Source organism: Phacochoerus africanus, chromosome 5 (assembly GCF_016906955.1).
Source record: "Phacochoerus africanus isolate WHEZ1 chromosome 5, ROS_Pafr_v1, whole genome shotgun sequence".
NCBI lineage: Eukaryota > Metazoa > Chordata > Mammalia > Artiodactyla > Suidae > Phacochoerus > Phacochoerus africanus.
The window spans coordinates 20,208,111-20,235,721 of NC_062548.1; the positions used below are offsets into that span (position 1 = coordinate 20,208,111).

General features: G+C 55.3%; 1 protein-coding gene across 3 annotated transcripts in view; it reads right to left on the reverse strand.

Moving 5' to 3' along the window:
- Positions 1–745: 745 nt before the first annotated feature.
- Positions 746–27,611, reverse strand: part of KATNIP (katanin interacting protein) — a 218,146-nt gene continuing 191,280 nt past the window's right edge. For all 3 annotated transcript variants that reach the window (XM_047780241.1, XM_047780240.1, XM_047780239.1), the window contains 10 exons: positions 20,031–20,208; positions 14,952–15,117; positions 11,472–11,629; positions 9,234–9,298; positions 7,740–7,850; positions 6,217–6,356; positions 3,749–3,850; positions 3,011–3,171; positions 2,779–2,867; positions 746–2,346 (listed from right to left, as the gene is read on the reverse strand). In XM_047780241.1, the coding sequence (XP_047636197.1) occupies positions 2,288–2,346; positions 2,779–2,867; positions 3,011–3,171; positions 3,749–3,850; positions 6,217–6,356; positions 7,740–7,850; positions 9,234–9,298; positions 11,472–11,629; positions 14,952–15,117; positions 20,031–20,208 (1,229 nt within the window). In that variant the 3' untranslated portion in view covers positions 746–2,287. The remainder of the gene's footprint in view (positions 2,347–2,778; positions 2,868–3,010; positions 3,172–3,748; positions 3,851–6,216; positions 6,357–7,739; positions 7,851–9,233; positions 9,299–11,471; positions 11,630–14,951; positions 15,118–20,030; positions 20,209–27,611) is intronic.

The following is a 27,611-nucleotide window of genomic DNA, read 5'->3' on the forward strand; positions in this document are numbered from 1 at the left end:
GTCAGGGAAAGCCCACGGCCAAAGTCTCAGCGGATTTTCACTCCCTGCCTCTGCTCGCCAGTGGTTATCTCAGCATCTGTGAACTAATAGCTCCCAAAGCTGTGTGTCTTGGGCAAGTTACTCAACCTCTCTGTGCCTCAGTTCCCTTATCTGTAAAAGGAGGATCATAACGGTACCTACCTGGAGGGTTGCACGTGGATGAAATAAGTTAGTTCTAGACCTATAATAACCACTAGACACGTATGGGCGTCTCTTATCTGGCCAGGATCACGACCCCATTCGCAGGTGGGCAAAGGGAACAGCCAGCCTCCTGCGGACTCTGAGTCAGTTCTCAGAGGGAGCCCAGGCTCCCTCGGTCTGGACCCCAAATCCAGTACGTCGGGCCATATGCTTAATAACATCTTTTATTGATTTCACAGGAGAAAAAAATAGAAATTTATTTTAGAGTGAATGCCTGTACAGCTTTCTCTTTTTTTTCCCTCCTAAATTGCACCATACACACAATTATTACAAACATCAACTAAGAGGCTGGGAGGAAGTGTGCGCGGCGCTGGTTCGAGCCATCTCAGGCCGTCTCCCAGACATGTCTGACCTGTACACCTGCTGGGGGGCGGGGAGGGAAGGCTGGGCTCCCTTTAAAGCTACAGCGCTGATTTTGGTCACGAAAAGCTGGTTGGATCAAACCTCCCGACTGCCCCTGGCGTCAGCCATCCTGGGAGCCCGGAACCCCCACCCCTCACCGCCCCCCCCCCGCCGCCCCCACCCAGGCGCTCACCACCTCTGGGAGGTGAGCCGAGAAGCTGGGGGCCTGGAAGCTACGAAAAATGATGGATCTTCTCCGGGAGCAACACTTTCGGATCGTCCCATCGGCCCCGCGCTCCAAATGAAAAGCGCATTTGCATAGCTGCTCGGGCGGAAGCGGCAACGCTCATAAAGTATTTGCTGGGGCTCTCGGTTGCATAGGAACGTACTTGGAGTACAGTACGGCGGCGGCGGGGCCGGGCTGGGCGCCAGGAAAACAACAGATTAATATTTGGAACGAGAAATTACCCACCACTGGGAAACCAATTAGGTCCCTGATCCGAGCTTGTTACAGAGATGGAAATAGATGCGTTCTGGGCTTCACGCGGCCGGGGGCTGGGGGGTGCAAGGCACATTTCTGACTTGCCGGGAAGCTGCTGGAAGAGTGAGAAAGGGGTGGGGGCCCGGGCCACAAGAACCTCACGGCCCGATGCCCAGGAATCTGGGGTGGGGGCAAGGATGGAAAGGGAGACAGCAGGCGAGAGAAGCCTGGGTCAGACTGCAGGAACCGGGGCGCAGTGCCGGCTGCCGCCAGCCTGGCGCGGTCAAGTGGAAGGGGCGTGGCCTCTGGGGCCTGAGGGCGGGGCTCAAGCGCGGGTCCTCGGTCTCCCGGCCTGGCATCCAGGAGGCATCTGGAGGGGCCCTACGGGCCTCCCGGCTCCGAAGCTGCCCATCTGTCCTACCTGAGCCTGGCAGCACCGCAGAGACAGGGACCCTCCAGCCAGGATGGGGGCGGCTCTGGGGAGCACGTGGGGTCGGCTCCCCCCCACCCACACACCCTCACCCCTGTTCCTCAGCGGGACTCGGGCCCCTGGCTGATCCTTTCTTAGGCTTGACCAGAGGATGGAGGCCCTTGCAGGATCAGCTTCCCTGAGGGGATTCCTTCCTCAAAACTGGGTTAGACATCTGGGGAGTCCAGGGAAAAATCCCACCCTCTCAGGCAGCTCGGCCAGCCCCCAAATGAGGCAGAGATGTGGTGGGTGTGGGGGTCGTTGGTGCCTGAGCCGGGGCCTCACCCTCGGTGGTGTTGGAAGCCTGGTCTCTGCCCGGCTCAGCCATACTCCGGGGCCTGGGAAGGCTGGCTGGGACGCCTCCGCAGCCCATGTCACCGTCCTGCCTGGAGCCAGGCCGAGCCCACGGAGCCCATGATAAGCCTGAGAGGACTTGGGCCTGCTTTGCTGGATCTCAGCGGAGAGGCACTGAGCCACGTGTCCCCAGGCCCCCTGCAGCCAGCCCCCGAACAGCAGGGGACAGAGGGAGGCACCGCTTCCTCCTCCCGCCTGGAACTCCTGTTTCCCAGGGCCGAGCACCCCTTGGGTCCCCTCTCCCCAGAGGGGGCCCCCCTCCACACTGCAGCTCCCTTCCAGGCCCTGAGCATCTGGGCTGGCCTATGGGGAGGCCCGAGGACAGGGGACGCAGGTGCCGAGTGGGGACCCGTGATGGAGCCCCACCCTGGCTGAGAGGACCGGCTCTCCCCGCTTGGCCATCAGCACCGCCACCGTCTCGCTGCCTCCTTCTCACTGATGCAGGTTTTGGGGCGTAAGGCTGTCAGGGGAGAACACAGAGGGAGCAGCGTTACCCACCACCATCCTGAGGGTGCCCCCTGGCCTTGGGGTGAAAGCCAGACTGCCCCACTGCCCTTCAAGGCCCCCGGAGACCCGGCCGCCACCCCAGCTGCCTCCAGCAATGCTGTTCCCTCTGCCTGTCCAACCCAGTCCATCTCTCCTGGTTTCCCACGATCCCAGGCAACCCTTTCCAAGTAGGCTTGGGCCCTTCCTGGCCCTCTGCCCTCTGCACCCGCAAGGCCTGGCTTCCGGGAAGCCCAGCTCATTGCTCTGGGGTTCTGCCCCCATCAGCCCCCTGCCCCATGCCAGGCGGGCTCCTGGGTCAGAAGGGTCTGAGAATGCTGCCCACTCCCTGGTCTGTTGCGACCAGACTTCTGGTCGACCCGGCATCTGGGTAGCGGTGGAAACTGACCTGGGTCAACTGCGTTCTGCTTCCTTTTCGAGTTGCTAACGATTTGGTTTTCGTTCATCATCTGCACATCCTGGTCCTCCACCTGATGACTATGGGGCGAGGAGAAGCCAGAAGGTCCCATCAGCCTCTGAGCCTCACGTCCCGGCCACCCCTGCTCATGAGGGCCCGGGGCGGGGGGTGCGGGGGGAAGGTGGCGGGGGAGGGGAGGTCGAGGGCCTGGCTCTGGGCGCACCTGATGGCGGTGTGCTTCTCCTGCTGGCAGATGTTCGTGTCCTCCGTGAAGAGGATGGTGTGGTAGGGCACCGTGGGCTCGCACGTGGGCAGGATGCCCCTGACCAGGTGGCCCACCATGGCCAGGATCCCATTGTACACGAGCAAGTCGTCCACCAGGAGCTGGACGGACAGAGGAGGGGTCATGGCATGCGGCCCGATCAGCTCCCTCCTCCGTCCCATGTGTGACCTCGGGCAAAGCCCGTCCGTGCTCAGGGCCTTGCCTACTAGGTCCCTGGCCTGCGCAGTGATTTCTGATCGTCCCAGGTCCAGGACAGGCACCTGGATTAGCCCCACGTAGCAGAGGAGGAAGCCGAGGCTCAAAGGGCTCGAATCCTTAACCCACGTGGCAGAGCCGGGAGCCAAACTCGGGTCTCTGGTCCCCCAGGTCCCTGCTCTCCCTGCCCCCGAGTTGCCTCGGGCATGAAGAACTCCCTAAATCAGTAGGATTCAAGAAGAGGAAAGAAAAGCCACTTTCTGTTTTTATTTTTTGTTTTTTTTTTTTTCCGGGGGAGGTTTTCAATTCACGGTTGGACGGCAAATGTCCCTGCCTCTGAGGACCAGGCATTTCTGTCTAAGGTTGCGGTAGAGAGAAGTAAATCAAACTGCAACAAATGATAATTGCCAGCGGCCTAATTACCAGCGAGCATAATTATCTCAAAAAAAAAAAAAAAAAAAACCCCAGCTAATAAGTACTTACGCCAAACTCCTTCACCCCTCGATGGGGTGTTTTCGCGTAATTCCACAGTTTGATCATTGACACCGTGGTAGGCAGATCGAAAATCACATACACCCGGTTCACCTGGCGCAGAGAAGAACTCATTAAAACAGGCATGTTTGGAAACAGCGGTGCTGGGCTGGGCTGGGGTGCCAGCCCCGGGGGTGGTGGTGGTGGTGGGGGCACCCGAGGCAGCGCTGCCCGCGACGGCCAGCCTGGGCTGCGGGGGGCCCGCGGTGTGGGGTTCCTGGCGCCTTGCAGCTCCTCGAAGCCCATCTTGAGTCAGGTCACGTGTGGCTGCGTTTGCAACAAACCGCTGAGCTGGCTGTGGGAAGGGCCTGTTTTTCCGGGCCTGGCGTGGCCCTCATTTAAATACTCTCAGAGGATGGGGAATGCTTTTCCCTTGCCTCCAGGTCAGGTCCAGAAACACAGTCTGGGGCTCCAGGGGCCAAGGGGACCGTCCCCAGCTCCAGAGTCGAGAGGCACTGCCTCCAGGCCAGCCATCAGCACAGCCTTGACCCCTGTTTGTCCTTTTTCCAATCATGAATGAAAAGCACAGACGACTGGCCCTGAAGGGTAATTTCCAGCATATGTCTGTGAACCTCTGCTGGGGGAGTGGGGAGGGGGCTGTCCTGATCAGTGGCAGAATCCGCTAGTAAAGGGGGTCCCCAGTAGCCTCCAACAGCTCCCCACCCCTAGTAAAGACTCAAATATCCGGCGGCCCTTACCAGATAGAATAAAGCAAAAAGAATTCAGGGCTGGCCACAGGCTGCAGGCTTAGTTCTGCCACAGGCCCTGGGTCTCAGTCTGTGGCCATTCTTAGAATGACCCAGGAGGAGTTCCCGACATGGCTCAGTGGTAACGAATCCCACTAATAACCATGAGGATGCAGGTTCGATCCCTGGACCCGCTCAGTGGGTTAAGGATCTGGCATTGCCATGAGCTGTGGTGCAGGTCAAAGACTTGGCTTGGATTCCGTGTTGCTGTAGCTGTGGTGTAGACTGGCAGTGGCAGCTTTGATTTGATTCTTAGCCTGGGAACCTCCATATGGCTGCAGGTATGGGCTAAAAAATAAAAAAAAATAGAGAGACCCAGGAAGGGGTGGGGGGTGTGGGAAGGTCAGCCATCTGCTTGTATCACAGAAACACAGGGTCTTCAAACTCAGCTGCCCACGGGGCTCTAGCAGATATAGATGTGGGAGTCTGGCCGGGAGACGGACGGAGGGAGAAAGTGCCCCACACCCAAAGGCCTTCAGGTGAAAGACGATGGCAGACACCTGCTGGCCAAGGGCAGGAGGGTGGCAGGCTGGACCATCCGTTTGGTGGTCCCCGCTCTGAAGGCTGATAGATCTACGATTCCCCTTTGAAGTGGTGGGGCTGGGCTGAGGGGTTGGCCTCTGCTCAAGGGAAGCTGATGGACAATTGCAGGGCTGCCACCCTTGCCTGTGAGGGTTTTGAGAGAAAAACACACCCGCTTAACCTCCAGCCCAACCACATGGGAATGGAAAAGGGGATGTCCCAGCGGACACACTGAGGCCAGCCCCGGCCCCTGCTGCACATCTACCCAGGCATCCAGCCCTGAGGCTGAGAGGCTGGCGGGGGTGCCAGCCCACCTGTCCCACCTCCTGGCCTCTCACCTGTCTCTTGACCACCACTGACCAGGCCCACCCCTAGAGCAAAAAGATAAGCAGGAGGAGTTCCCAGCGTGGCGCAGTGGAAATGAATCTGACTAGGAACCATGAGGTTGCGGGTTCGATCCCCGGCCTTGCTCAGTGGGTTAAGGATCCGGCATTGCCATGAGCTGTGGTGTAGGCCAGCAGCTACAGCTCTGATTGGACCCCTAGCCTGGGAACCTCCATATGCCTAGGGTGCGGCCCTAAAAAGCAAAAAAAAAAAAAAAAAAAAAGAATTTTTTCAGAACTAGCAAGAAACATCAAGCTACAGATTCAAGAAGTTCTACAACCACCCCTCCCTGACCCACAAAAAACAAATACAAAGAAAATCACATCTAGGCAACAGCTGGTTGGAAGAGCTTGGCCAGGCAGATCTGAGGCCAGAGAAGGGGGCGGATTTGGGGTCAAGTGCCTGGCGACATCAAACGAGGGACAGAAAGTGAGTGGGGGGAGGCTGGGGCTACGAGGAGGAGGGCAGAATGGACTCTGCCCAGACAGAGAAGAGACCCAGAGAAGGATGCCCGAGGCGTCTGAGGGATGCCTGAGCTTCCAGGTCTGCTGCGTCGGGCGCCTGGCCCTCGGGGTCCCAGGTGGACCTTCCTCTCCCTGGTGTCCCTTTGTGAGAAGACCCCCAGGGAAGGGGAAGAACTCTGGTGCCAAAGAGCCCACCCATCTAATCAAGACCCGAGGCTTCCTGGAGGTGTGTCGCTGAGACTGGGGATGCCACCCCCCACCCAGGCCACCATCCACCCCAGGGCTGGGAGCCTCCGGAACCCACCAGGCCAGGCAGGATGGGAGCCAGCCACATGTGCCTGCCGTCGTTGGTGTCGTTCACTTGGTCAATGAGCTTGTCGGGGGTCCGGACATCCCCACACACGCCCTCCAGGGAGTTGACGCTGTCAGGGAAGGCAGCGATATCTGCAGACGCCACTAAGCTGTCATAACCCAAAGCAGTGTGCTGGGCACCCGGCACCATGGGCCACTCTTGTGGCCGCCAGCCTCCATCACGCGGACGGCATGGCTCTGGGGACACCCAGGCGGGCTCGCCTGGCAGGCAGAGCGGCTGCCTGCTGCTCTGGGCAGCGGGAGGCGTGACAGCCCAATTAGACATGTTCTGGGGAAAATGAAAGTGCAGAAGCTGAGGGGAGCAGGGGTGAGAGCAGAGGGGTGGCCAGTTTCAAGGAAAGAGGAGGAAGCCACGCAGAGGGCAGGCTGAAAAAGATGGGTTGCGTGCAATTGCTGGAGGCAGGAATAAAAAGTGTCATTGCAGCTTTGGAGAGTGCAGGGCAAATGCTGAGACGGTTTGCCTTTGCAGAGGGGACAAGGGCATGGCTGGATTCTGCCTCGGTACGTGAGGCTGCGAGGATGGGGGAGAGACAGACTCAGCTACTGCGACTCAGCGGACAAGCATTCGTAAGGACCTTGAGGACCCGGTTCCAGCTCTGGCCCTGCCATCCTGACCTGCGAGATCTGGGCAAGTCTCGGGACATCTCAGGGCCTGCTTCCTCATCTGAAAAATGGGACCAAACATCTCTATGTCCCAGAATTGGCTTGACGGTCTCAGAGGACACGGAGCATGCTCTTGGTAAAGCTGAAGATTTATACACACAAGGAATCACTAAGAATGATCAAAGCCACCAAGAATCAGGAGTTTCCATTGTGGCTCAGCAGTAATGAACCCGACTACTATCTACAAGGATGCAGGTTCGATCCCTGGCCTCGATCAGTGGGTTGAGGATCCGGCGTTGCCGTGAGCTGTGGTGTGGGTCGCAGACGTGGCTCCGATCTGGCGTTGCTGTGGCACTTCTAGCTCTGATTTGACCCCCTAGCCTGGGAACTTCCATATGCTGCAGGTGCGGCCCTAAAAAGAAAGAAAGAAAGAAAAAATCCCTAGGTTAACAATTTGCAAAGTCTGGTGTGGGCATTCCATGAGCACAGGGCTCCGTAGTCAATAAATACAGGACACCCTGGGTGGAACACAGAGCAACAGGTTGCTCCCTGCAGGCCTTGTCAGAGCCTTTAGAACACCAACGTTTGCTACGGTTCTCCAAAAGGGGGCTGCGGTCGGGAGCCTCCCCCAGATCCCTGGGCCATGAACTCTTTGTATTTATGGGTATCCTGGCCTGCCTGCTGGCAATGGTCACATCTGACCGTACGGAGGGCTCAGTACCATTTTTAATTTCCGGGGCTGGTTCCTACAGGGGCGTTTCTCTCTACATTCGAGGGGCCTGCTCCTTCCCGTGACCGTGCCATGCTCCCTGCAGTCTGAGTGGAACCCCCCCTTCGGCTTAGAAAGGATACTGTTTTCCGACAGAGGGATTTTTTCTCCCCGCTCGTCATACAGCTCCAGGCCGGTGAGACCGATGTAATAGGGGTCACCCCAGCTGGTCAGGAGCTGAAACTGGAAAATGACTGGACCATGTTATTAAGGAAAAACAGGCTTAATTTTCTGGAGAACAAAGGAAAACAATTACAAAGATAACATATATATATGTTTATAGAGATGAATGAGAGAAAAAATGATTTTTTTTCCTTCTGAGACTAAAGTCGATCAGAATGTATATGGCATCGAATTTTCTTATTTATTTATGTATTTATTTATTTGCCTTTGTGCCTTTTCTAGGGCCACTCCTGCGGCACATGGAGATTCCCAGGCTAGGGGTCTCATCGGAGCTGTAGCCACCGGCCTACACCACAGCCACAGCAACGCGGGATCCGAGCCGCGTCTGCGACCTACACCACAGCTCACGGCAACGCCAGATCCTTAACCCACTGAACGAGGCCAGGGATCGAACCCGCACCCTCGTGGTTCCTAGTCAGATTCGTTAACCACTGCACCACGACGGGAACTCCCCCGAATTTTCTTATTTAAACTGCCAATGTGTGTGGTGTGTTTTAGGAATTCAAAAGCTTTCTCCAGGCCCCAGGAGACAGGACAGGAGGGGGAGGTGCGTTCTAGGGAGCTGGCAGGATGGGGAGCATCTGTCACACACTTGGCACAGGGTGCTCAGCAGTGACCAGGTCTCAGGCCCCCTGGTTGCAAAATGACAAGAACAGTGTCTGTTCCCTCCTCCACCCGCTTCAAGTGTGTAGGGGGTGAAACGGGGAGGGAGGGTGGGGGAGGAGCACAGCGTGGGGGGGATGGGCCAGGACAGGGTGACCCCCTCCCCCATTGCTGACGGAGTCCCCCACAATGGGACATCCAGCCCTTCCTCAGCCCTGTCCCCTGCTCGCTTGCAGCAGCCCCAGGAGCGGGTGGGCCAGGAACCCTGGGAGCGGTGGGGGGGCAGAGGGGACATAGCTAGAGGTGGTCCTTCTGGGAGAATAGGCGAGTGAGAGAGCCAGGCTACCTGTGTTCACTAACCTGGCCCTGCCCTGTCCCCGCTATGTGGCCCTGCAAGTTACTTCACCTCTCTGTGCCTCTGTTTTCTCTTCATCTCCTCCCTTCCTGGTTCCAAGGACAACCCCCAACCCCGTCTTTGGGTCCGTTGCAGCTTCTGTGGCCCCTCCAGGCTCCAGCCCTTGGTGCTGCTTCCAGCAACCTCAGCCCAGCAGGGGGCAGGTCCTGGAACTCGTGCAGCCGCCCCCAGCCTGGCAGTACCCAGTGTCCCAGGGATCCGGGGACCCTCCCATCCTTGGTTTCCCTGCACGGGCTCCAGCTCTGGCCTGGCTGAAACCTGGGTCCGCAGCTAAAGCCGAGACCCCCAGCTGGGGCGGGCCTCGCCCTCTGCCTGGGTTCTGGGCGAGGCCCCGGGAGCCAGGATGGGGGGAGGGGGAGGAGGAGGAGGAGGATACAGCCGCAGGGCATCAGGGGTGCCTCGTAGTCCATGCTTGCCCGCTCCAGGCTCTTCGTGTCCAGCCTGAAAAAACAGAAGAGCACCAGGAAGCAGAGGATCGCAGTGGCCCAAACTGCTGGTCAGCTATTCCCCTGGGGAGGCACTGGCCGGAAGGACAGACAAGCTTTTGCTGGCATGGGATTCCCCACCTACTGGAGGAGGCTCGTCGCCTCAGTCTGACTGGTACGGGGCCTTGCAGGCCTCAAAACAGCCCTGGGGTGGGGGTGGGAGTGGGGGTGGGTCCTCTTACTTCCTTGGGTTGTGGGTGACGAAAACTGGAGCACAGAGAAGGGAAGTCACTGGCTCAAGATCACACAGCTGGAAGGTGGCAGATGTGGGATGGGACCCAACGTTGTCTGGTTCCGGGGTCCACTCCCTTAACCACGCCTGCTCTACTTTAGCCCCTTGTGAACCAGGTGAGTCCATGCTGTGCTGAGAGCTGAGGGGGGCCCACGAGAGAGGGGCCAATGGGGCAGAGTGATGGGGGGGAGAGGCCACCCCAGAGGGGTGGATGTCTGAGTCAGAGTCAGAGCTGAGCCTTCCGAGCCAAAGAGCACCCAGAGCAAAGGCCCTGAGGTGGGAAGGGGCCGGGCAGCAGGTGTTTGCCCCAGGAAGTAGGCTGAAGCGGGGGTGGGCTGGGAGGTGGGCGCCGAGAGGAGGTGGAAAGCCCTGAAGGCTTTGGCTTTGTGATCCTGAGCAAGCGGCTTTACTGGCCTGGGCCTCAGTTCCCACATCTGTAAAATGGGCGTAACAATCCCCAATTCAAAGGGTGGCTGGAAGGGTTCCCTGAGGGATGGAGGAGGCACAGGTGGTTGTAGACGTCCCGATAAAGGACCATATTTAAAGAGGGAAACTTAGGGGACATTGGGAGATCACTGTTAAGGGAATAAATGGCTCAAGAAAACCATCAGCGCAAGGCAGGCTTTTTTCTTTAGTGGAGCCTTGAGATTTGCCTCCGGTCCTTGCACGGGGGATGGGATGAAGGCTGCCTTCAGGTTCAGACCAAGGGCAAGAGTCTGAGGACCAGCCTTCTGCAGATGTGAAGACACCCCTTACCGGATACCAAGGAGGAGCTGCTACTCCCAGAAAGGAAGAGGCGGGCTTTTCTGACCCCCGCTCCCCTTGGAGGATAAAACCGTCGCCCACCGGATCCTGGGGGGGCAGAGCTTCTGGGCCTGCCCGCTTGCATCGCTCACAAGCATCCTTTCTTAATAAATCTATTTCTTGCCTATCCCTTTGTCTCTTGCTGAATTCCTTCTGCACGGAGACATGAAATACCGGAACCTCAGTGGGTCCAGACACAGGGTGAGGGATTCTAATTTAAAACTGTGGGTTCGAGGCCCAATCTGGGTGTAGGCTGCTTCGAGTCCTGGTATGTGGGTTCGAATCCCAGTCTGTGTTCTGGTTAGGTTCAGGCCCTTACTACTGTCCGTTTCACAAGCATGGGGCTCAGAGCAGACACATGGGGTCGGGGGAGTGGGGTGCCTCTCTCTTCCTCTAGAATCCTCCTTGCCCGGCTTCTCTCCCTGTCTGTGGCCAGTGCCCTCCAGCTCCAGCCGGGTTTTCTTCAATTTCCAGGGCCAATGCTATAATTAAGTGACCATTCCTGTATCTGGCCCAAGGCACGAGCCCCAGCTTACAGTGGTAGGAAACTCATTTTGCTTCGAGAGCTTGGCCTCTGGTGTTTGGACATCAGGGGGTTTAAATGAGTAAACTTAACATGGCATTTACAAATCCTCATGAACTTAATGCGGCTGAGATGGGGGCCAAGAAATCCCAGGGAATCCATGAAACCTTTAGGCTCTATTTTTCTCTTTGAATCTTTCCAAAGCAGGAACACAGAATCAAGAGGAGGGGGGCCCTTCCCCGAACCGGCCAGCGGGCATTTCTGGAAGGGAGGCAGGCTGGAGCCTCTTTTGCTCAGCAGGAAGCGCAACGAAGCATTTACAATCTCGAGCGCTCCAGACGGCGGGTGAGACACCCTAACCTCCCCAGACAAGGTGGCTACATCCCACAGGCTTCTGGAGAGGCTTGGCTGAGCTGGAGAGAATGGCTGGGGTTGAAAAGCAACGTATTTGATCAGAATTTCAAAACCCTCTCGGGCCACGCTGCAGAGCCTCATGCGCGGAGCCAGCGCCTGCGGGCAGGGATGGGGAACCCTCCCAGGGGGGACCCTCCCCGGAGCTGCTCCCCTTACCTCTGAGCCGGCTGGGGCAGCAGTCGGGCCCGCAGGTAGTCCACGAAGAGGATTTCTTGAGCAAAATCGAAGTGGCAGTTGCCTGGCCCCTTCCGGATGAGGAAGCCCTCGGGAGGGGAGACGCACAGGCCGTCCAGGGAGACGTGGACGACTTTGGCCTGGAGAGAAGAAGCCCGTGTGAGGCTGGGGAACGCTGCTGTGGCTGTGCTGCTGGCGGCTGGCATTTACGACAGAGGATCCCGCACGGAGCCCCAGGCCTTCCTCCCAGACCCGAAACACCTGGCCGGGATCCCCTTTCCAGGGCCATCCCTGTGGTGTGCCAGGCGCTGTGCCAGGCACCGGGCGGAGAGCGGGGGACAAGGCGGGTGAGGTCCCCGCCGCGGTGGACACGTGTAGCCCTTCCCTGGTCTACTCGGCTGCGGTGGCCTGAGCTGGTATGACAGGCTGGTCAAGGGCACGGACTCAGGTGCTCCGAGATCCGCCATGAGTGGTTATGTAAGTTACTTAAGCTCCCTGCCTCGATCTTCTCATCTGTGAAATGGGCTCAGTGACGAACTAAGTTATAGCAAGTCTCCAGAATAGAACAGTGCTCGTTGCAAAATACACGCTGGACCGGTGTTAGCCTAGACTGACTTCTCCAAACCCTGGCTCACTCCTCTTCTCCTCTCCTACCTCTTTCCCCAGGGACAGAAACGGGCCCCTTCTCGATCTATCGTCCCTGTCATAGCCCTTGGCTTGTCCTTTTATGGGCATATCTTCCCTAGCTGTGTCCTTGGGGTGTCTGAGTCTCCCTTAATGGCAGAGACCCCAGCTGGATGATGGCCATGTCTGCCGTAGGGCCTGGCACACAGTAAGTGCTTACTAAGAACTGGCTGGATTGATTGGATTGGGGCCACCGTGTCTCCCTGTGCTGGGCTGGATTTTGCCCAGCCTCACGGCTGGGCTCTACCAGTACATGTCAAAGCCTGAAGGCAGGGTCTGCAGGGGCTCAGCTTTGTTCCCCTGGGCAGGGAGTGGTGGGTGAGCAGAGAGGGGTGCTAAGCTGGCACCCTCTCTCCGGCTACCCATTTTGGAACTAGGGCTCCCAGCACCTCACCCCACCTTCATGATGAGCAGCTGGGCCGGCTGCTGAAAGGGGTGGCGTTTCACTCCTGGGAGACACAGAGTGCAGAAAGGAAGGGGCCCTGTCCTGAGTCTAGTGGACAACAATGTATCCTGGGGCCCTTTAGCATTCAGGGAGCCCCCCGCCAACATGAGTCAGTCAGTCACAGAGCGCATAAACCTAAGAGGATCTGGCTTCAGGCATGGCTGGATATGGCAACCCCAAAGCTGTTACTACATCTCAGTCGGCTTTCCTCAAAGCTAATGCCTACCCAGGTCCCAGAGCTGGACATGTGACCCACACCTGGCCAAACTGAGAACTGTTAACCCGCGGGCCATGTGACCCGTTCAAGGCAAAGAACTCAGCCAGAACAATGAGCATGGCTTCCGGGGTTTCGCTTTGAAAGGGGAGTTCTCTCTTCTGCTGGACTTGAAGCGTGCAGAACACAAGCCTGGAGCTGCTAGGATTTGCACCGTGGACAAAGCCACCTGAAGCAAAGCTGGCAAGAGAGCAAAGCAGAGGCCCAGGAAGCCCCTGTCCCTCTTCCAAGGGCACCACCTCCTCCAGGAAGCATCCCTGACTTCTCCAGGGCCCCAGAAGGGGCTTTAAGGAAACTAGACTTCAGAGAGACTAAGCAATTTGCCCAAGGACACACAGGAGGGATGTGTCAGGCCTGGCTCTAACTACACTCCAGGGGCCCGTTAGCCAGGGTGCCCAGTAGCCCGCTGTGGGGCAGGCATCGGATGCACTTTCCTGGGGAGGGAGGGGCTGGGGTTTCCTGGGGTGCATCGCTCAGGTCCTGCCCCCTCCCATGGCACATCATTGGCACCACTGAGGCGGGGCGTGGGGGGCAGACCTGGGCAGTGGGGGCTCTGGGCCCCATGTTTCCAGGCGGTAAATCCAGGTCGTGGAAGCTCAGCTGGAAAGACTGGTGCCCTCGAGGGAAGGGAAAGGCCCAGTGGCACGAGTGGAGGCAGAAGGATGTTTTTCTAAGGCCAGTGTATCTGACATTTTATACCTGCTCAACCCGAGAGGGAGAGAGAGAGAGAGAGAGAGAATGGAAGCGTGTTTACAAAGACAGCAGGGCTGCCCGGGAGGATTTGTAAACTGCAATCTGAGGAGCTATTGTACTGGGGGGGCATGGGGGAGTGGGGGCAGGGGCGGGGGAGGGCACTCACTTTGCTGTGATAAATGACCGGGGTCTGAAGGCACCAGACCGACGGGACATGGTGAGGAGCCCAGACATGGGCTCACGACCCAGAGACCGGGTCCTGGCGCTGTCACCTCCCATGGGACGGAGGGTGATGACCGCCCTCCCGAGGCGGGTAACTCCCCCCTCCTCCTTTTACACGTGAGGAAACCGAGGCCCAGGAGAGGCAGCCCACTTGCCCAAGGTCACACAGCTGCTAAGGGCAGGAGGGAGGGGGGAGTCAGCCGCAGAGCCTGGTGACTTCAGGGCTCTAGCAGGTTTTAGGTGACTTTGTCATCACCACTTCCATGTAGTGGGAGGGGACAAATGTCTCATGGTTCGTGTGCGCATAGGCCAGAAAAGCCCATGAAAGGGGGCACTTTTGCTGCTCTTTTCCACATTCTAACAGAGGCCCCTGCTTTTTCACAGCCAGCAGGAAACACAGGGTAGAAATTTAGAGTGTAGGCTCCAAGTCCAGCAGGTATGGACGGGGGCTTTAGCTGTGTGACCTGAGGTGAGTGACGAGACCTCTCTGAGCCTCGGTTTTTATTTTTTTAATTTTTATTTTATTTTATTTTTTCTTTTTGGCTGCATCGTGGCATGTGGACGTTCCCCAGCCAGGGATCGAATCTGAGCCGCAGCTGTGATCTACACCACAGCTGCAGCAATGGCAGGTCCTGAATCCCCTGCGCTGGGCCGGGAATCGAACTGACGCCTCCACAGAGACAAGCCAGAGCCTTCCTGAACCCAGTGCGCTACAGTGGGGACTCCCTGAGCCTCGGTTTTTAATACCCTGGAAGAGAGGGGTAATAATACCTGCCTCCCAGAGGCTGGGACGCAGGTCCAATGAAGGGACCAAAGTATGAGAAGCTCTCAGCCCAGGCCTGGCCCCCAAAGCGCTCAGTGAACAAAAGGGGTGCAATCAGCCACTCTGAGTTGGGGGCTGGGCCTGCCGAGGACCCCTGAACCCCCAGAAGAGTCCCCCGAGTCTGCCCCGGGCTCTCTAGGCTGCATCCGCTGTTTGCAGAAGGGAACGGCGGCAGCTCTCTCTCTCCCTGGCTGTAACCCCCCAGCTCCATTTGGAAAGTTCTGGAGGATTTATGCTCCTCTCTGGCAGCCACGCCAGCCATTCATCAAGCCGCTGTTTCCCTGACAGTGGACTGAGCGGGGCCGCTGTTCCCCGGCTTACCCCCCGATAGGTGTCCTCGGGAGATTTATTGTAGTTCCAGAAGCGCAGGCCTGCGATGCTTTCGGCTCTGTCGAAGCGGATGGTGACCACGTGGTCCAGCCCCGGTGAGAAGGGGATCAGCCACATGTGCTCGTCCTCCATGGTGATGTTGGCTCCGTCGATTAACCTGGGATGGGGGTGGGGGGTGGTATAAGGAGCGGAGAGATGAGGACAGCCCCCTGCTGCTGGGAGAACCACCTCGTGGGGTCTACACCCACTCCTCTCCCCACGGCGGCCCCTGCCTGGCACGAGCGTGGCGGGATCAGGCTCATTACGGGGCAGCGAGACTAATTAAAGCAACGGAGAGGAGTCATCTCTCATTTGTGAAGTTAGACAAAAGAGGAAAACGGCAGGGGGCAGGGGGAAATAATAGTCCATGCTGCTAAAGATGCCCCGAAGCCATCATCAAGGTTTTTTCGGTGGTGTTGTTTTTTTTTTTGCTTTTTAGGGCTGCACCTGCAGCACATGGAAGTTCTCAGGCTAGGGGTCGAATCAGACCTACAGCTGCCGGCCTACACCACAGCCACAGCAACCAGGAATCTGAGCCTTGTCTGTGACCTACACCACAGCTCAGCTCACGGCAACGCCGGATCCTTAACCCACTGAGCGAGGCCAGGGATCGAACCTGCAACCTCATGGTTCCTAGTTGGATTCATTTCTTGCTGCGACACAACGGGAATTCCCATCATCAAGGTTTTTAAAACAGGGGGGGTGTGGGGGGAATATGTTATTTTCCAGGATGCTTTAACCCATGGATCCCATTTCTAGAATTCTTTTCCTCCTAAGGAAAATTTATTCTCCAAACTGGAAAGCTGTCTGCACCAAGATCTTACTTTTTTTTTTTTTAATAAAGCATTTTTATTTATTTGTTTGGTTTTGAGGGCTGTACCTGCAGCATAGGGAAGTTCCCGGGGTAGGGGTCGAATTAGAGCTGCAGCTGCCAGCCTACGCCATGGTCACGGCAACACCAGATCCTTAACCCACTGAGCGAGGCCAGGGATGGAACCCACATCCTCACAGAGACAACGTCAGGTCCTTAACCCGTGGAGCCACAACTGGAACTCCCAAGATGTGACTTATATTGGCAACAAACAAACCGTAAAAGGTTTCAAAATAGGGAACCATTCAGTAAATCTGTAGAGTAATTAAAATGAGAATCACCCAGGGTGATGTAAGAACAGGGGAAAAGGCAGGGCCACAGGATGGCAGGGTGCTGATTTCAGTGGTGCAATATGAGGACAAGGACCAGGAGAGATGGATGCACAAGTTGAAAAATACATTTCTGTCAGAGGGCATGGGAAGTGACTATTTCTATTTTCCTAACTTTCTGTAAAATGCTGAACTGAACGTACATTCGGAACGAAGTCTATTTCTTCTTTCTTATGCTGGGGGAGAAAAATACTAAGATTCGAGGATGAACTGGGCAGCTCCTGGTTGAGGGGCAAGGATGCAGATGCCTCTGTGGGGAGCTGGTCTGGCCTGTGGTCACGTGGCCTGGGTGTTTCAGAGCAGCAACCCCCCCTCCGCCCCCCAACTGAGAGGGAGCACCCTCATGCGCTTCTCAGCTAGTGTTCTTTTTTTTTTTTTTTTGCTTTTTGCTTTTCAGGGCTGCACCCACTGCGTGTGGAAGTTCCCAGGCTAGGGGTCAAATCAGAGCTGCAGCTGCCAGCCTACACCACAGCCACAGCCAAGTGGAATCCGAGCTGCGTCTGTGACCTACATCAAAGCTCACGGCGTCGCAGCTCATGGCAATCCTTAACCCACCGAGCGAGGCCAGGGATCAAACCTGCGTCCTCATGGATACTAATCAGGTTTGGTACCACGGAGCTGCAATGGGGACACCTCAGGCAGTGTTCTGAGAGAACTCGTACCCGGCCCACGCTGCACTCCCATCCCGGAACAGTCTCTGGTTCTCCTGCCTCATCCTTCCCAAGGCTGCCCAGCACACCTCAGCCCAGGCACCTGCTCTGATCTCACTACCACTGAGAGGCCTGGCCCCGGAGATGAGGGCTCAGCTCTCTGCCTTCCGGGCAACCCCCTCCTCTCATGCTCACATTTTCCTGGTGACTTTGAAGCTGCTGTGCTGGGAGGGACACAGGCGGCTGCCACGTTTCCTAGGTTTTAAAATAAACTTTATGTTTTCCTTTTACATTTTAAAGTTTTGGACTTGGAATAAATCTCACAATCGAAGCGTTCCTCCAAGGAGGTAATGCTTCTTTTTTTTCCTCTAAAAGGCCGTTATTAAATTGATGGATGATGTGTCTTACAATGGCTGGCATCTTAAAACTGAGGAAATTCAGCAATTTAACCCTGGGGTGTTTGTGGAATTAAGCTGACTGAGGTCTACCACTAGAGAACCTTCTATTTCCTTCCAAAAGCAATTACCTCCCTGTCCTAGAAACGGGGCCACCTCCACAGTGAAATGACTGCCCAATCTTGAGAGTGGAGAGAATTGTTGAAGCATTTCTAGGTGACAGGGAAGGGAGGGCCCCACAGACACCCCCAAGAATATCCAAGTGACACCTTCTAGCTCGGTCCACAGAAAAAGCCTAGAATCAAGGACTAACCCAATAGCAATGAGCATCCCTAGTGGTTAGATTATGGTTTCTAAATACCACTTCTCACCAGGCGGAACCTGGGCTTCTTGGAGAAATGGCTGAATCTATACCTGGGACAACAACTAGACAAGAGGAACCAGAATATCCTGTCACATTAGAAAGCAAGGCACCTGTAAGAGACTAGTCTACAAAAGGATCCAGGAGCTCCCAGTGTCCACAAAGGGATCAATTTGAGCATCAATAGGATTACAACTATGGATTGAAACCCTTCAGACACAGTAGGTTTAAACCCATGAGTTTATGACAGTCCAAGCAAACAAGTGTCTTAAAGAATGCTAGAGAGGAGTTCCCGTCGTGGCGCAGTGGTTAACGAATCCAACTAGGAACCATGAGGTTTCGGGTTCGGTCCCTGCCCTCGCTCAGTGGGTTAACGATCCGGCGTTGCCGTGAGCTGTGGTGTAGGTTGCAGACGCGGCTCGGATCCCGTGTTGCTGTGGCTCTGGCGTAGGCCAGTGGCTACAGCTCTGATTAGACCCCTGGCCTGGGAACCTCCATATGCCGCGGGAGCGGCCCAAGAAATAGCAACAACAACAAAAAAAGACAAAAAAAGACCAAAAAAAAGAGTGCTAGAGACACATTTGCAGTTTTGAAAACTGCAAAATGAAGGGGAAAGAATTAAACTGTTAGATTGATTGTTGAATTTCCTACTCGAAGTATATCTAAACGTCACCAAATAATAGGGAAATTTTCTCTTTACTGACCAAAAAAAAAAAGTGAGCAATAGATCTAACCACTGACAGTTGGCTGCCAACATCACAAGATGCCTGACAACCAGACATTCCGTGTGTCCTAAAAGGTACCCACAGTGACACCCATGCCCTGATGGGTGTGCCTTGCCCTAACGGTCAAACCTCAATCTGCTCGGGCCTCCAGATCTAAGGAGCAACTTTCAGGAAATAACAGGGGCCTGAAGAGTAGGTTAAACAATACTGCAGAGAGGCGAGCAGTAAAATCCAGACTCAGCAGGGCAAACAAAACAAAACAAAATAAAACCCAGGTTTCTTGAACAGATAATTTATAAGAAAAAAGGAAAAAGAAAGGAAAAAAGATGGGAGGGGAGTGCCCATTGTGGCTCAGTGGTAACGAATCCATCTAGTATCCATGAGGATGCGAGTTCGATCCCTGGCCTCGCTCAGTGGCTTAAGGATCAGGTGTTGCCATGAGCTGTGGTGTAGGTCAAAGACGCGGCTCAGATCCCAAGACGCTGTGGCTGTGGTGTAGGCTGGCAGCTGCAGCTCCAATCTGACCCCTTGCTTGGGAACTTCCATATGCCTCGGGTGCAGCCCTAAAAAGAAGAAAAAAAAAAATTGATGGAAGGGAACCTAGAGATTACAAGAAGCTTAAGAGACACATAAATCTACAAATGAACTTATTGATAAATAAGTAGTCATAGAAAACAAGGACCTCCCGTACAGCACAGGGAACTCTACTCAATGTTCTGTAATAACCTTGAGTAGATGGGAATATACTGGGAATATGTGGGAAAAGAATCTGAAAAAGAATCCATATGTGTAGGAGTTCCTGTCGTGGCTCAGCGGAAACGAATCAGACAAGCATCCATGAGGACGTAGGTTCGATCCCTGGCCTCGCTCAGTGGGTTCAGGACCCGGCATTGCCGTGAGCTGTGGTGTAGGTTACAGACGTGGCCCGTACATATCTGGAGTGGCTGTGGCTGTGGCGCAGGCTGGCGGCTACAGCCACGATGGGATCCCTAGCCTGGGAACCTCCATATGCCTCGGGTTCAGCCCTAAAAAGACAAAAAAAAAAAAAAGAATGGCTATGTGTATATGGAGAACTGAATCGCTTTGCAGTATACCTGAAACTAACACAACGCTTAAGTCAATTATATTTCCATAAAAAAATTTTTAAAATAAAAAATTATTTTTAAAAAGACATCAAATAATTACAATGTATGGGCTTTATCTGGATGTCTATTCAAGGAACAAACTGTTAGAAATAACAGGGAAAAGATAGTCAAAGAGATAGAAACATACTGGGTATCTAGAAATCTGAGGAATAATGATTAATTATTTAGGTGTAATCATGGTAATCAGATTATGTTTACGTCCTTATTCATTTATTTGTTTTTTTTAGGGCCACACCTGCGGCATATAGAAGTTCCCAGGCTAGAAAGTGCAGCTGCCGGTCAATGCCACAGCCACAGCCACGCCAGATCCGTCCCCATGCCAAGCACCGTGGAGAATCCACAAAGCACCCCTGGATCTGGAGACAGGAGAACCTGACTTCTGGTGCCCTGTGGCCCTTTCCTGGGCCTCCATGTCCCTTGACTGTAAAATGGGCAGACCCTGAACCTCAAGGGGTGGCCGCGAGAAGCTGGGATGCCAGCTGATGTTTGAAATCTACAACGTGGATCAGGGCCCTGAGCCGCCGCTGTCACGCGCCTCGCGCTTCTTATACTCACTTGTCCAGGGTCCGGGAGTCGTCCGTGTACTCCGGGAGCTCATTTAAGTCTCTGGGGCAGGCGGAGATCTGGTGCGGGTGGATGGGCAGCGCCTGGCCGTCCCTGCCCACCACTTCCAGGCCCGTGAGCCCCAGGTAATGCAGGTCTCCCCAGGAGGCGGTGAAATTCAGCTGCAGGCCTGCGACAGGAAGAAAAGTGACCCGTGAACGCTATGGGTTCCAGAGGGGGCAGCCGACATGGAGCCAAGGCGTGGTCTTCAGTCTCTGCATTCGACCAACTGGAAAACCCAGGCTGCAACGAAAGAGCCTTCCGAGAGGGCTTTGCACCCTTCCTCCTGGTGGCTCTTGGGCCTGGGACACTGCTGATGCTCAGAAAATGTCTGCAGGATGAACGAGCCGGTGTGGTTTAAACCTACACCGCAGCCCTGGGTTCTTTCTCCCCGTATCAATCCCATGTAAACACCCTGGTGTGGCTTCTCTTGCTGCTTGGCCAGCAGGCTTTGCCATCTGGCTTCTGCCTACCTTTCTAACCTCATCTTGGACCCAGGATTCCTGGCTCCAGCGAGACTGCCTTACAGTCCCTTGTATTCACATGCCTCGCTCTCACCACAGGGCCTTTGCACATGCTGTCCCGGCCTTGAAGAACTCACATGGCCTAGGCTAGCTTGTGCTTAGATCCCAGCTTACTTCCTCAGGGAAGCCCTCCCAACGTCTTTAACCACATCAAACCTGTATTCACGGCCCACCACGTCACCGTGAATGTCCCCAAAGTGTCTCAGTCTGGTCAACACTGAGAGCTTGTGATCGATTGGTACATATCCCTCGGCCCTGCCAGACAGTTAACTCACTGAGGGCAGAAATCCCATCTGTTCTGCTAGATCCCTATGTCCCCCTGAGCCTGGCACGGCACCTGCCACACAGTAGGAGCTCAGTACAGATGGAATGATTAAGCAAGCAACCAAGCGGAGGCCACCGCATCACTAAGTCACAAGGTGGGAAAGGGATATTTTATGCAAATTTAAGGGACATTTTATGCAAATTTAAGCGTGAGGACCCACGTGGGTTCAAGGAAAAGGAAGTGAACTTTGGTGGCCCCTGTCCATCAGGGGGCATCAGGAGTGTACTGTGGTCCTGGGGAGACACTGCCCACTTTATGTCCCCAGAAAGCTCAGGGCCAATGACTCTCTCTCCGGACATCTGGCTGGAGTTCCTCTCTTTCCTCCTTGGTCTCATTCCAGCCGTGACCTCACCAAGCCCGGTGAGCTCTTGGAACCTGGGAGAATCGGGGGCCTGTGTCAGCTCTCTTTTGGGTAGATGTGCTCCAAAGATCCACGCTTGATGCCACGTCCACAGAATGCCAGCACCGTAGCACTGCAAGAAGGAAGCCTGGATTCATGTGGTCCCACCCACTTCAGCTCAGACGAGGAGGCAGAAACTCAGGGAGGTCACAGGACGTCCTTGGGGCTAGCAATGGAGGCCAAGCCACGCGACCTCCCTGGAAGGTGGCTTCCTCTCCTACCGCCCTGTTATTTCTAACATACCTTTCATAATCTCTGTTCTCCATGGTGTCAAGGGAACTCTGAGCATCTTGGGGGTGGGGGGTGGGGGGCAGATGAAACAGATGGGTGACCAGCGTGGCCCCAGGGTGCATCATAGGCCGTCACGGCACCAGCAGCCTGCCAAACGGCCACAGGTTCCTCCTACGGAGTCCTTGCCTCTTTGCAGTGGCAAGGACTCCCATCCAGAAGTGGAGTCGGTTTCTCCACTCCCTGAATCTGGGCCCCATGCTTTGCTTTGGCCCATGGGACAGAAGCAAAAGTGAAGCAGGCAGAGGCTGTAAGGCGCATGTGCACAGGAGTTTGTCTTCTCTTTCTGTTCTTGGAGTCTTGCCATGTGGAGGAGCCAGACTAGCCCGGTGGCCCCATCACTCTGACCAGCCTTTCAATTGCCAAGCGAGTAGGTGGGGATGCCCTAGGCTGTTCAGCTGCCAGCCTGTCCGCCAGCTGACCAGACCCATGAGCTGACCCGGCAGAGGCCAGCCAGGCTCAGATGAGAAGGAATGCCTAGCTAAGCCACTGCATTACGAAAAATCACAATGAGGTCCCTCAATCTAGGGCTTGTTTGTTCAGCAGCAGAAGCTCACAGATGCATTCCTTTTCATGATGAGTCTAGGTCCAATGGTCCTGTCTTCAGAGAGGCCCTGCCTAGACCACCTGAGCTCAAGTAGCCCTCTCCCCCATTACTCCCTAAGCACTCACTCTGCTTTATCTGTTGTCACCTGCATTTATTTCCTTATTCTTTTCTTTTTTTTTTGGTCTTTTGTCTTTTTAGAGCCATACCTGTGGCATATGGAGGTTCCCAGGCTAGGGGTCTAATTGAAGCCATAGCTGCTGGCCACAACCACAGCCACAGCATTGCCAGATCCAAGCTGCATCTGTCACCTATACCACAGCTCACGGCAATGCCAGATCCTTAACCCACTGAGCAAGGCCAGGGATTGAACCCACAACCTCATGGTTCCTAGTTGGATTCATTTCCATGAGCCACGACGGGAACTCCTGCTTATTAGTTCTTATCAATCTTTTGCACGAAGATGGCAGCTCTCTGAAGGCAGAGGCTCTGTTAGCTGTGTTTATTGTTATATTCTCAGAGCCTAGAACAGTGCCTGAAAAACAGATGGTCAATTGAGGCTTAAAAAAAAAAAAATGGGTTTTGAGATCCCGTTGTGGTTCAGCGGGTTAAGAAGCCAGCGTAGTCTCAGGGAGGATGTGGGTTTGATCCCTGGCCTTGTTCAGTGGGTTAAGGATCTGGCGTTGCTGTGAGCTGCACAGTTCGAGGATGCAGCTTGGATCTGGTGTGGCTGTGGCTGTGGCGTAGGCTGGCAGCTGCAACTCCGATTTGACCCCTAGCCAGGAACTTCCAGATGCCACAGGTGTGGCAGTAAAAAGAAAAAAAAAAAAAAAGATTGAAGAATACCTGTTTAGTAGATACCTGCAGTGAATGAATCGAAATGCCATCCTTTGAATATCACCAAAATCATAGTCAATGGTAACAGTGACAACGCTGTGTAGTTATGCTGTAGGCCACCCAGGAAGTCCCATGGTCAATGGTAGACAAATAATTTACTACTACTATATACCAAGTCCTGTTCTTGGCACTGGAGATTCGGGGTGAATACACAGCAAACTCTCTCTAGGAGCTTCCATTGCAGTGAATTCAGGCAATGAACACATAACAAACAAATAAATCCAATGGTTCCATAGAATGATGTGTGGTTTGTTTGTTTGTTTGTTTGTTTTTTGTCTTTTGTCTTTTTAGGGCTGCACCTGCAGCATATGGAGGTTCCCAGGCTAGGAGTCCAATCGGAGCTGTAGCTGCCGGCCTACACCACAGCCATAGCAATGCCAGATCCAAGCCATGTCTGCGACCTTACACCACAGCTCACGGTAATGCCGGATCCTTAACCCACTGAGCAAGGCCAGGGATTGAACCCACAACCTCATGGTTCCTAGTCGGATTTGTTTCTGCTGTGCCAAGACAGGAACTTCCATGAAAAAAATGAAAGAGATAGGAAGGGGCTGGTCACGGAGGGCCTCTCGGAGGAGGTGACATTTGAGCTGAGACCTGGATGATGAGGAGACCACCATTTGGTGGCATTTCCAGAAGGAAAACTTAGGCTGAGAAGACAGGAGGGGCAAAGACCCTGGGCTGGGAACACACTTGACCTGTGGGTGGAACCAAGTGACAGGGGGTGGGGGAATGGAGGAGGTTAGACGGGAGCTAGATCTGGATTTTCTTCTCTGCCGTGGGGTGCCAGGTGCCTTAGACTTGGAAGCAGGAGAGTGACATGATCTGACCAGGGTGTTGGGACGTGCACTTGCATCGGACTCCCTAAAGAGGCCAGGGGGGAGGCTTCTGTGACACCCATGGCCTGGATGAGGGTAGGGGTGATGAAAACGGAGGCAGTGTGGACAGATTCAGGGTCTGATTGCAGACAGCACGGCCAGGACCCTCAATGATCCGAATGGGACGGAGAGGAAGAGAAGTTTCTGACCCAAGGGACAGAGGGGCTGTGGGTACCACTCGGAGATGGAGAAGGCCTGGAGGTGGAAGAGGGAGCAGATTTAGATGGGGGCGAGGGGGACAAAAAAATAAAAAATAAAAAAATAAGAAAGGAGTTCCCATCGTGGCGCAGTGGAAACAAACCCAACTAGGAACCATGAGGTTGCAGGTTTGATCCCTGGCCTCGCTCAGTGGGTTAAGGATCCGGTGTTGCCGTGAGCTGTGGTGTAGCTTGCAGATGCGGCTCAGATCTGGTGTTGCTGTGGCTACAGCTCCGATTCGACCCCTAGCCTGGGAACCTCTATATGCCGCGGGTGCGGCCCTAAAAAGACAAAAAGACCAAAAAAAAAAAAAATAGATGGGGGGGTCCCTGGGAGGGAGAAATGCCACTGCCCCCTCGAAACAAGAGGCAGCACCCCAGATTTTCCCAAGCCTGTCACCCCTTTGTATGCCTGGCAAGATGCGCTGCGATGCTATCTCATCTAGGATGGCTCCGAAAGCAATTATTCTCCTTTCTGAGCTAATATCCGTGTTCCATATTCATTTTTCTCTGGTGTATCAATTAGTATTTATATAAATGGAAATTAATTTTGTTATTCCTCTCCCGTGTTTCAGCTCTCCCAGCTCCTTTCCTATTCATCACTGCTGATATTTGCAAAACTTCCAAAATTAGTGTCAACTGCAAATTGGCACGTCATAGATTTCCCTTTCAAAACAGTCATAGGATCGGCCGTATTGACAAAAATCAGCTCCAACACGCCCCCCCCCAACACAAGCCCCCTCTCCCGGCCCTTGGGTCCCTTTCTCCACGCTCTCTCCACTGGCACAGGCTGGGGAAGCGGGTTCAAGGATCTGGGATATCATGAGAAAAAAGCCAGAGTCAGAGAAGAGAGAGATTCAGAAATCACAGAGGGGTCCTTTGGTCAGGAGGTTCATCTGCCTTCTTGCTGCGTAGAGAAGCAGAGACATGATACTTGCATTGCAGCCAAAAGGGCTGTGCGCTCTACGCCAGGGCCAAACTCCCCAAGGTGTTGAAAGAACACTTCTGAGAAAGGTCAGAAGCCGGTTTGGCGGGAGCCATTTACAGAGAGCATCGTTTGGGGAAATTGTCAGGGGACAGGGGCTGCTTCTGGCCAGCCCGCCTTCCTCTTCCTGGGGACAGCGCTCTGGCCAGCTCTGAAGCCCTGTCTGGGTGGCTGACTCCTCAGCCTTGGCTCCAAAGACTGTCTCTGACCCAGGCTGGGCCAATCCGTGTTTTCCACCACAATCTCCCTCCCTCCCCGTCAGGGTGAATCACAGCGATTGGTGAAGGATGGACTCCTGACCCGGGCCACGTGGAGAGACTTAATTCCGGGACCCCTGTTGGTGGTATCAGGGAATGGAAGATTCTGGGCTTGCTGGGCAGAGCTTCCAGAGCGCCCCCGTGGACAGGGTCTGGATGGGAGACAGACGAGGAATGAGAAACGGGGCAGAGAGATGGAGGGAGACGCCAAGGCTTGATGGTGGCCTTTGTACGCCTGGATCTGGCCCTGCAGGAAACTAGCAGTCCCTCCGCGTGAGGGAAGAAATTCCCTTTTTTGCTTAACTCAGTTTGAATTTCATTTCCGTCGTCTCCCCTCCCACCCCCTGCCCTGAATCCTGACCAGCCTAGGGGAGGTCACACTGAACGAGACACGACTGCTGTCCCCTGGGCTGGACACTCACTTCTCACTTTTTGGCCTTGTGCGAGCTGTGTGACCTTGGGTGGCTTACTCAACCTCTCAGAGCCTTGGTTCCCTAATCTGATCCGGGACATGGGGAGAACGAGAGCTGTGAGCCTGAACGGGAGACGCAACCAAGCCTCAAACCAGGCTCCTGCCTATAGTAGGATGGCTTTTACATTTCTCCATTGTCCCAAAGTAATAGAGAGTTCTGTCCACGAGGGGCTGTAATGGGAGTTCCCGCTGTGGCTCAGTAGTAACGAACCCGACTAATGTTCATGAGGACGCAGGTTGGATCCCTGGCCCCGCTTGGTGGGTTAAGGATCTGGCGTTGTCGTGTGCTGTGGTGTAGGCTGCAGATGTGACTTGATCCGGCATGGCTGTGGCCGTGGTGCACAGAGGCTGCAGCTCTGATTCGACCCCTTGCCTGGGAAATTCCATATGTGCAGCCCTAAAAAAAAAGGTGGAGGTGGGGGGAAACGCTGCGAAGGTTTAAAGGCTTCTTCCTCTTTTCCATCCTTGTGGAGGGAGGTGGGGAGGGCTGAATTCTTATCGGGTGCCACGGAAGCCTTGCTGGGGAGGGTGTGGGGCTGCAGCGGGGCCTTAGGAAAGACTTATGGGGGATGCCGTCGGGCAGTGCCCAGATCCCATCTCCCTTCGCCAGGACTGAACGGCTCAGCCCTCCCGTGGCTGGAGTGCTGACAGCTGACAGCTCATAGCTGAGGTCCCCAGACATGACTGCCCTTGGCCTTGACCCCTTCCCAGCCTGTATGCAGTGACATGTTAATACAGACGTGTCAAGGCCCAGCCCCTTACTCGACTCAGGGCAACGCCAAGGGGCCTTCGCAGCGCCAGAGCTCACCGTGGAGCTGGCCTCTAGAGGCCCTGGTGTGGCTGTCCTGAGCCCTGAGCCCTGAGCCCTACTCTCCCTCTGGCCAGCCCTGCTCCCTGCCCTCCCTCAAAAACACGGCCCCGGAAACTTCGTCTCCAAGTCTGCTTCTTGGGAACCCCATGGGGGACAGTGGACATCCTTTCAACAGGCAGGGATGCGGGGGTTGGGAGGGTGGGCACACCAGGCGGCGGCGGCAGGACTGGCCCAGAAGCCCCGGCACGGGGTCTCGGAGAGGAGGGTGGGGAGGTGGGTGGGGTGTGACCAGGGCGTGACAGGATGCGGGGAGGCAAGAAGGAGTGAGGGGGGGGGGAGGTGAGGCCGAGGGGAGCAAGTTTGCAGAGCCTGCTGTGACCCTGAGCCTGAGGATTCCCCGTGACGCACGTGGAGCAAGAGAGGAGCTGGCGAGACTGGAAAAGGAGAGACAACGGACCCAGCGACACCCAGCTGGGATCTGCTCAGAGGCCACCCACTGGCAGCTGGCTGGCCGACGACACAGGAGTTTTGTCTGGCTCACACGGCGTTTGAAAATATTGACGAATTAATCCCCAACATTAAAAAATCTGATTTCATATAAAAATCCAGACGTTCGACTTGTCAGAGACCTGGTACCTGGGCTGCTCCTCCTGCATCCCCCGCCCCCCAATAGAGCTGCAAGGATGCAGGTCTTCCCTGCTCAAGCATCTGCTCTGTGGTCCAGGATGCGGGGGGCAACTCGAGCCCCTGGACTCACAGATGCCTAGTCCCTTGTGGCTCCTCTGTCTCCTTGCTCTCCAGCTTCTGGGCTCTGACGGCAGCCTCCCGGGTCAGGGCTGCAGTGGACGCATAAGACGTCTGCATGTGAACTGCAGAGATTCCCCCCAGCCTCCGGAGGGCACGAGGGGGGCCAGGCATCCTCTAAAGGACTCCGCCTGGCCAGGGCCAGGGAGCC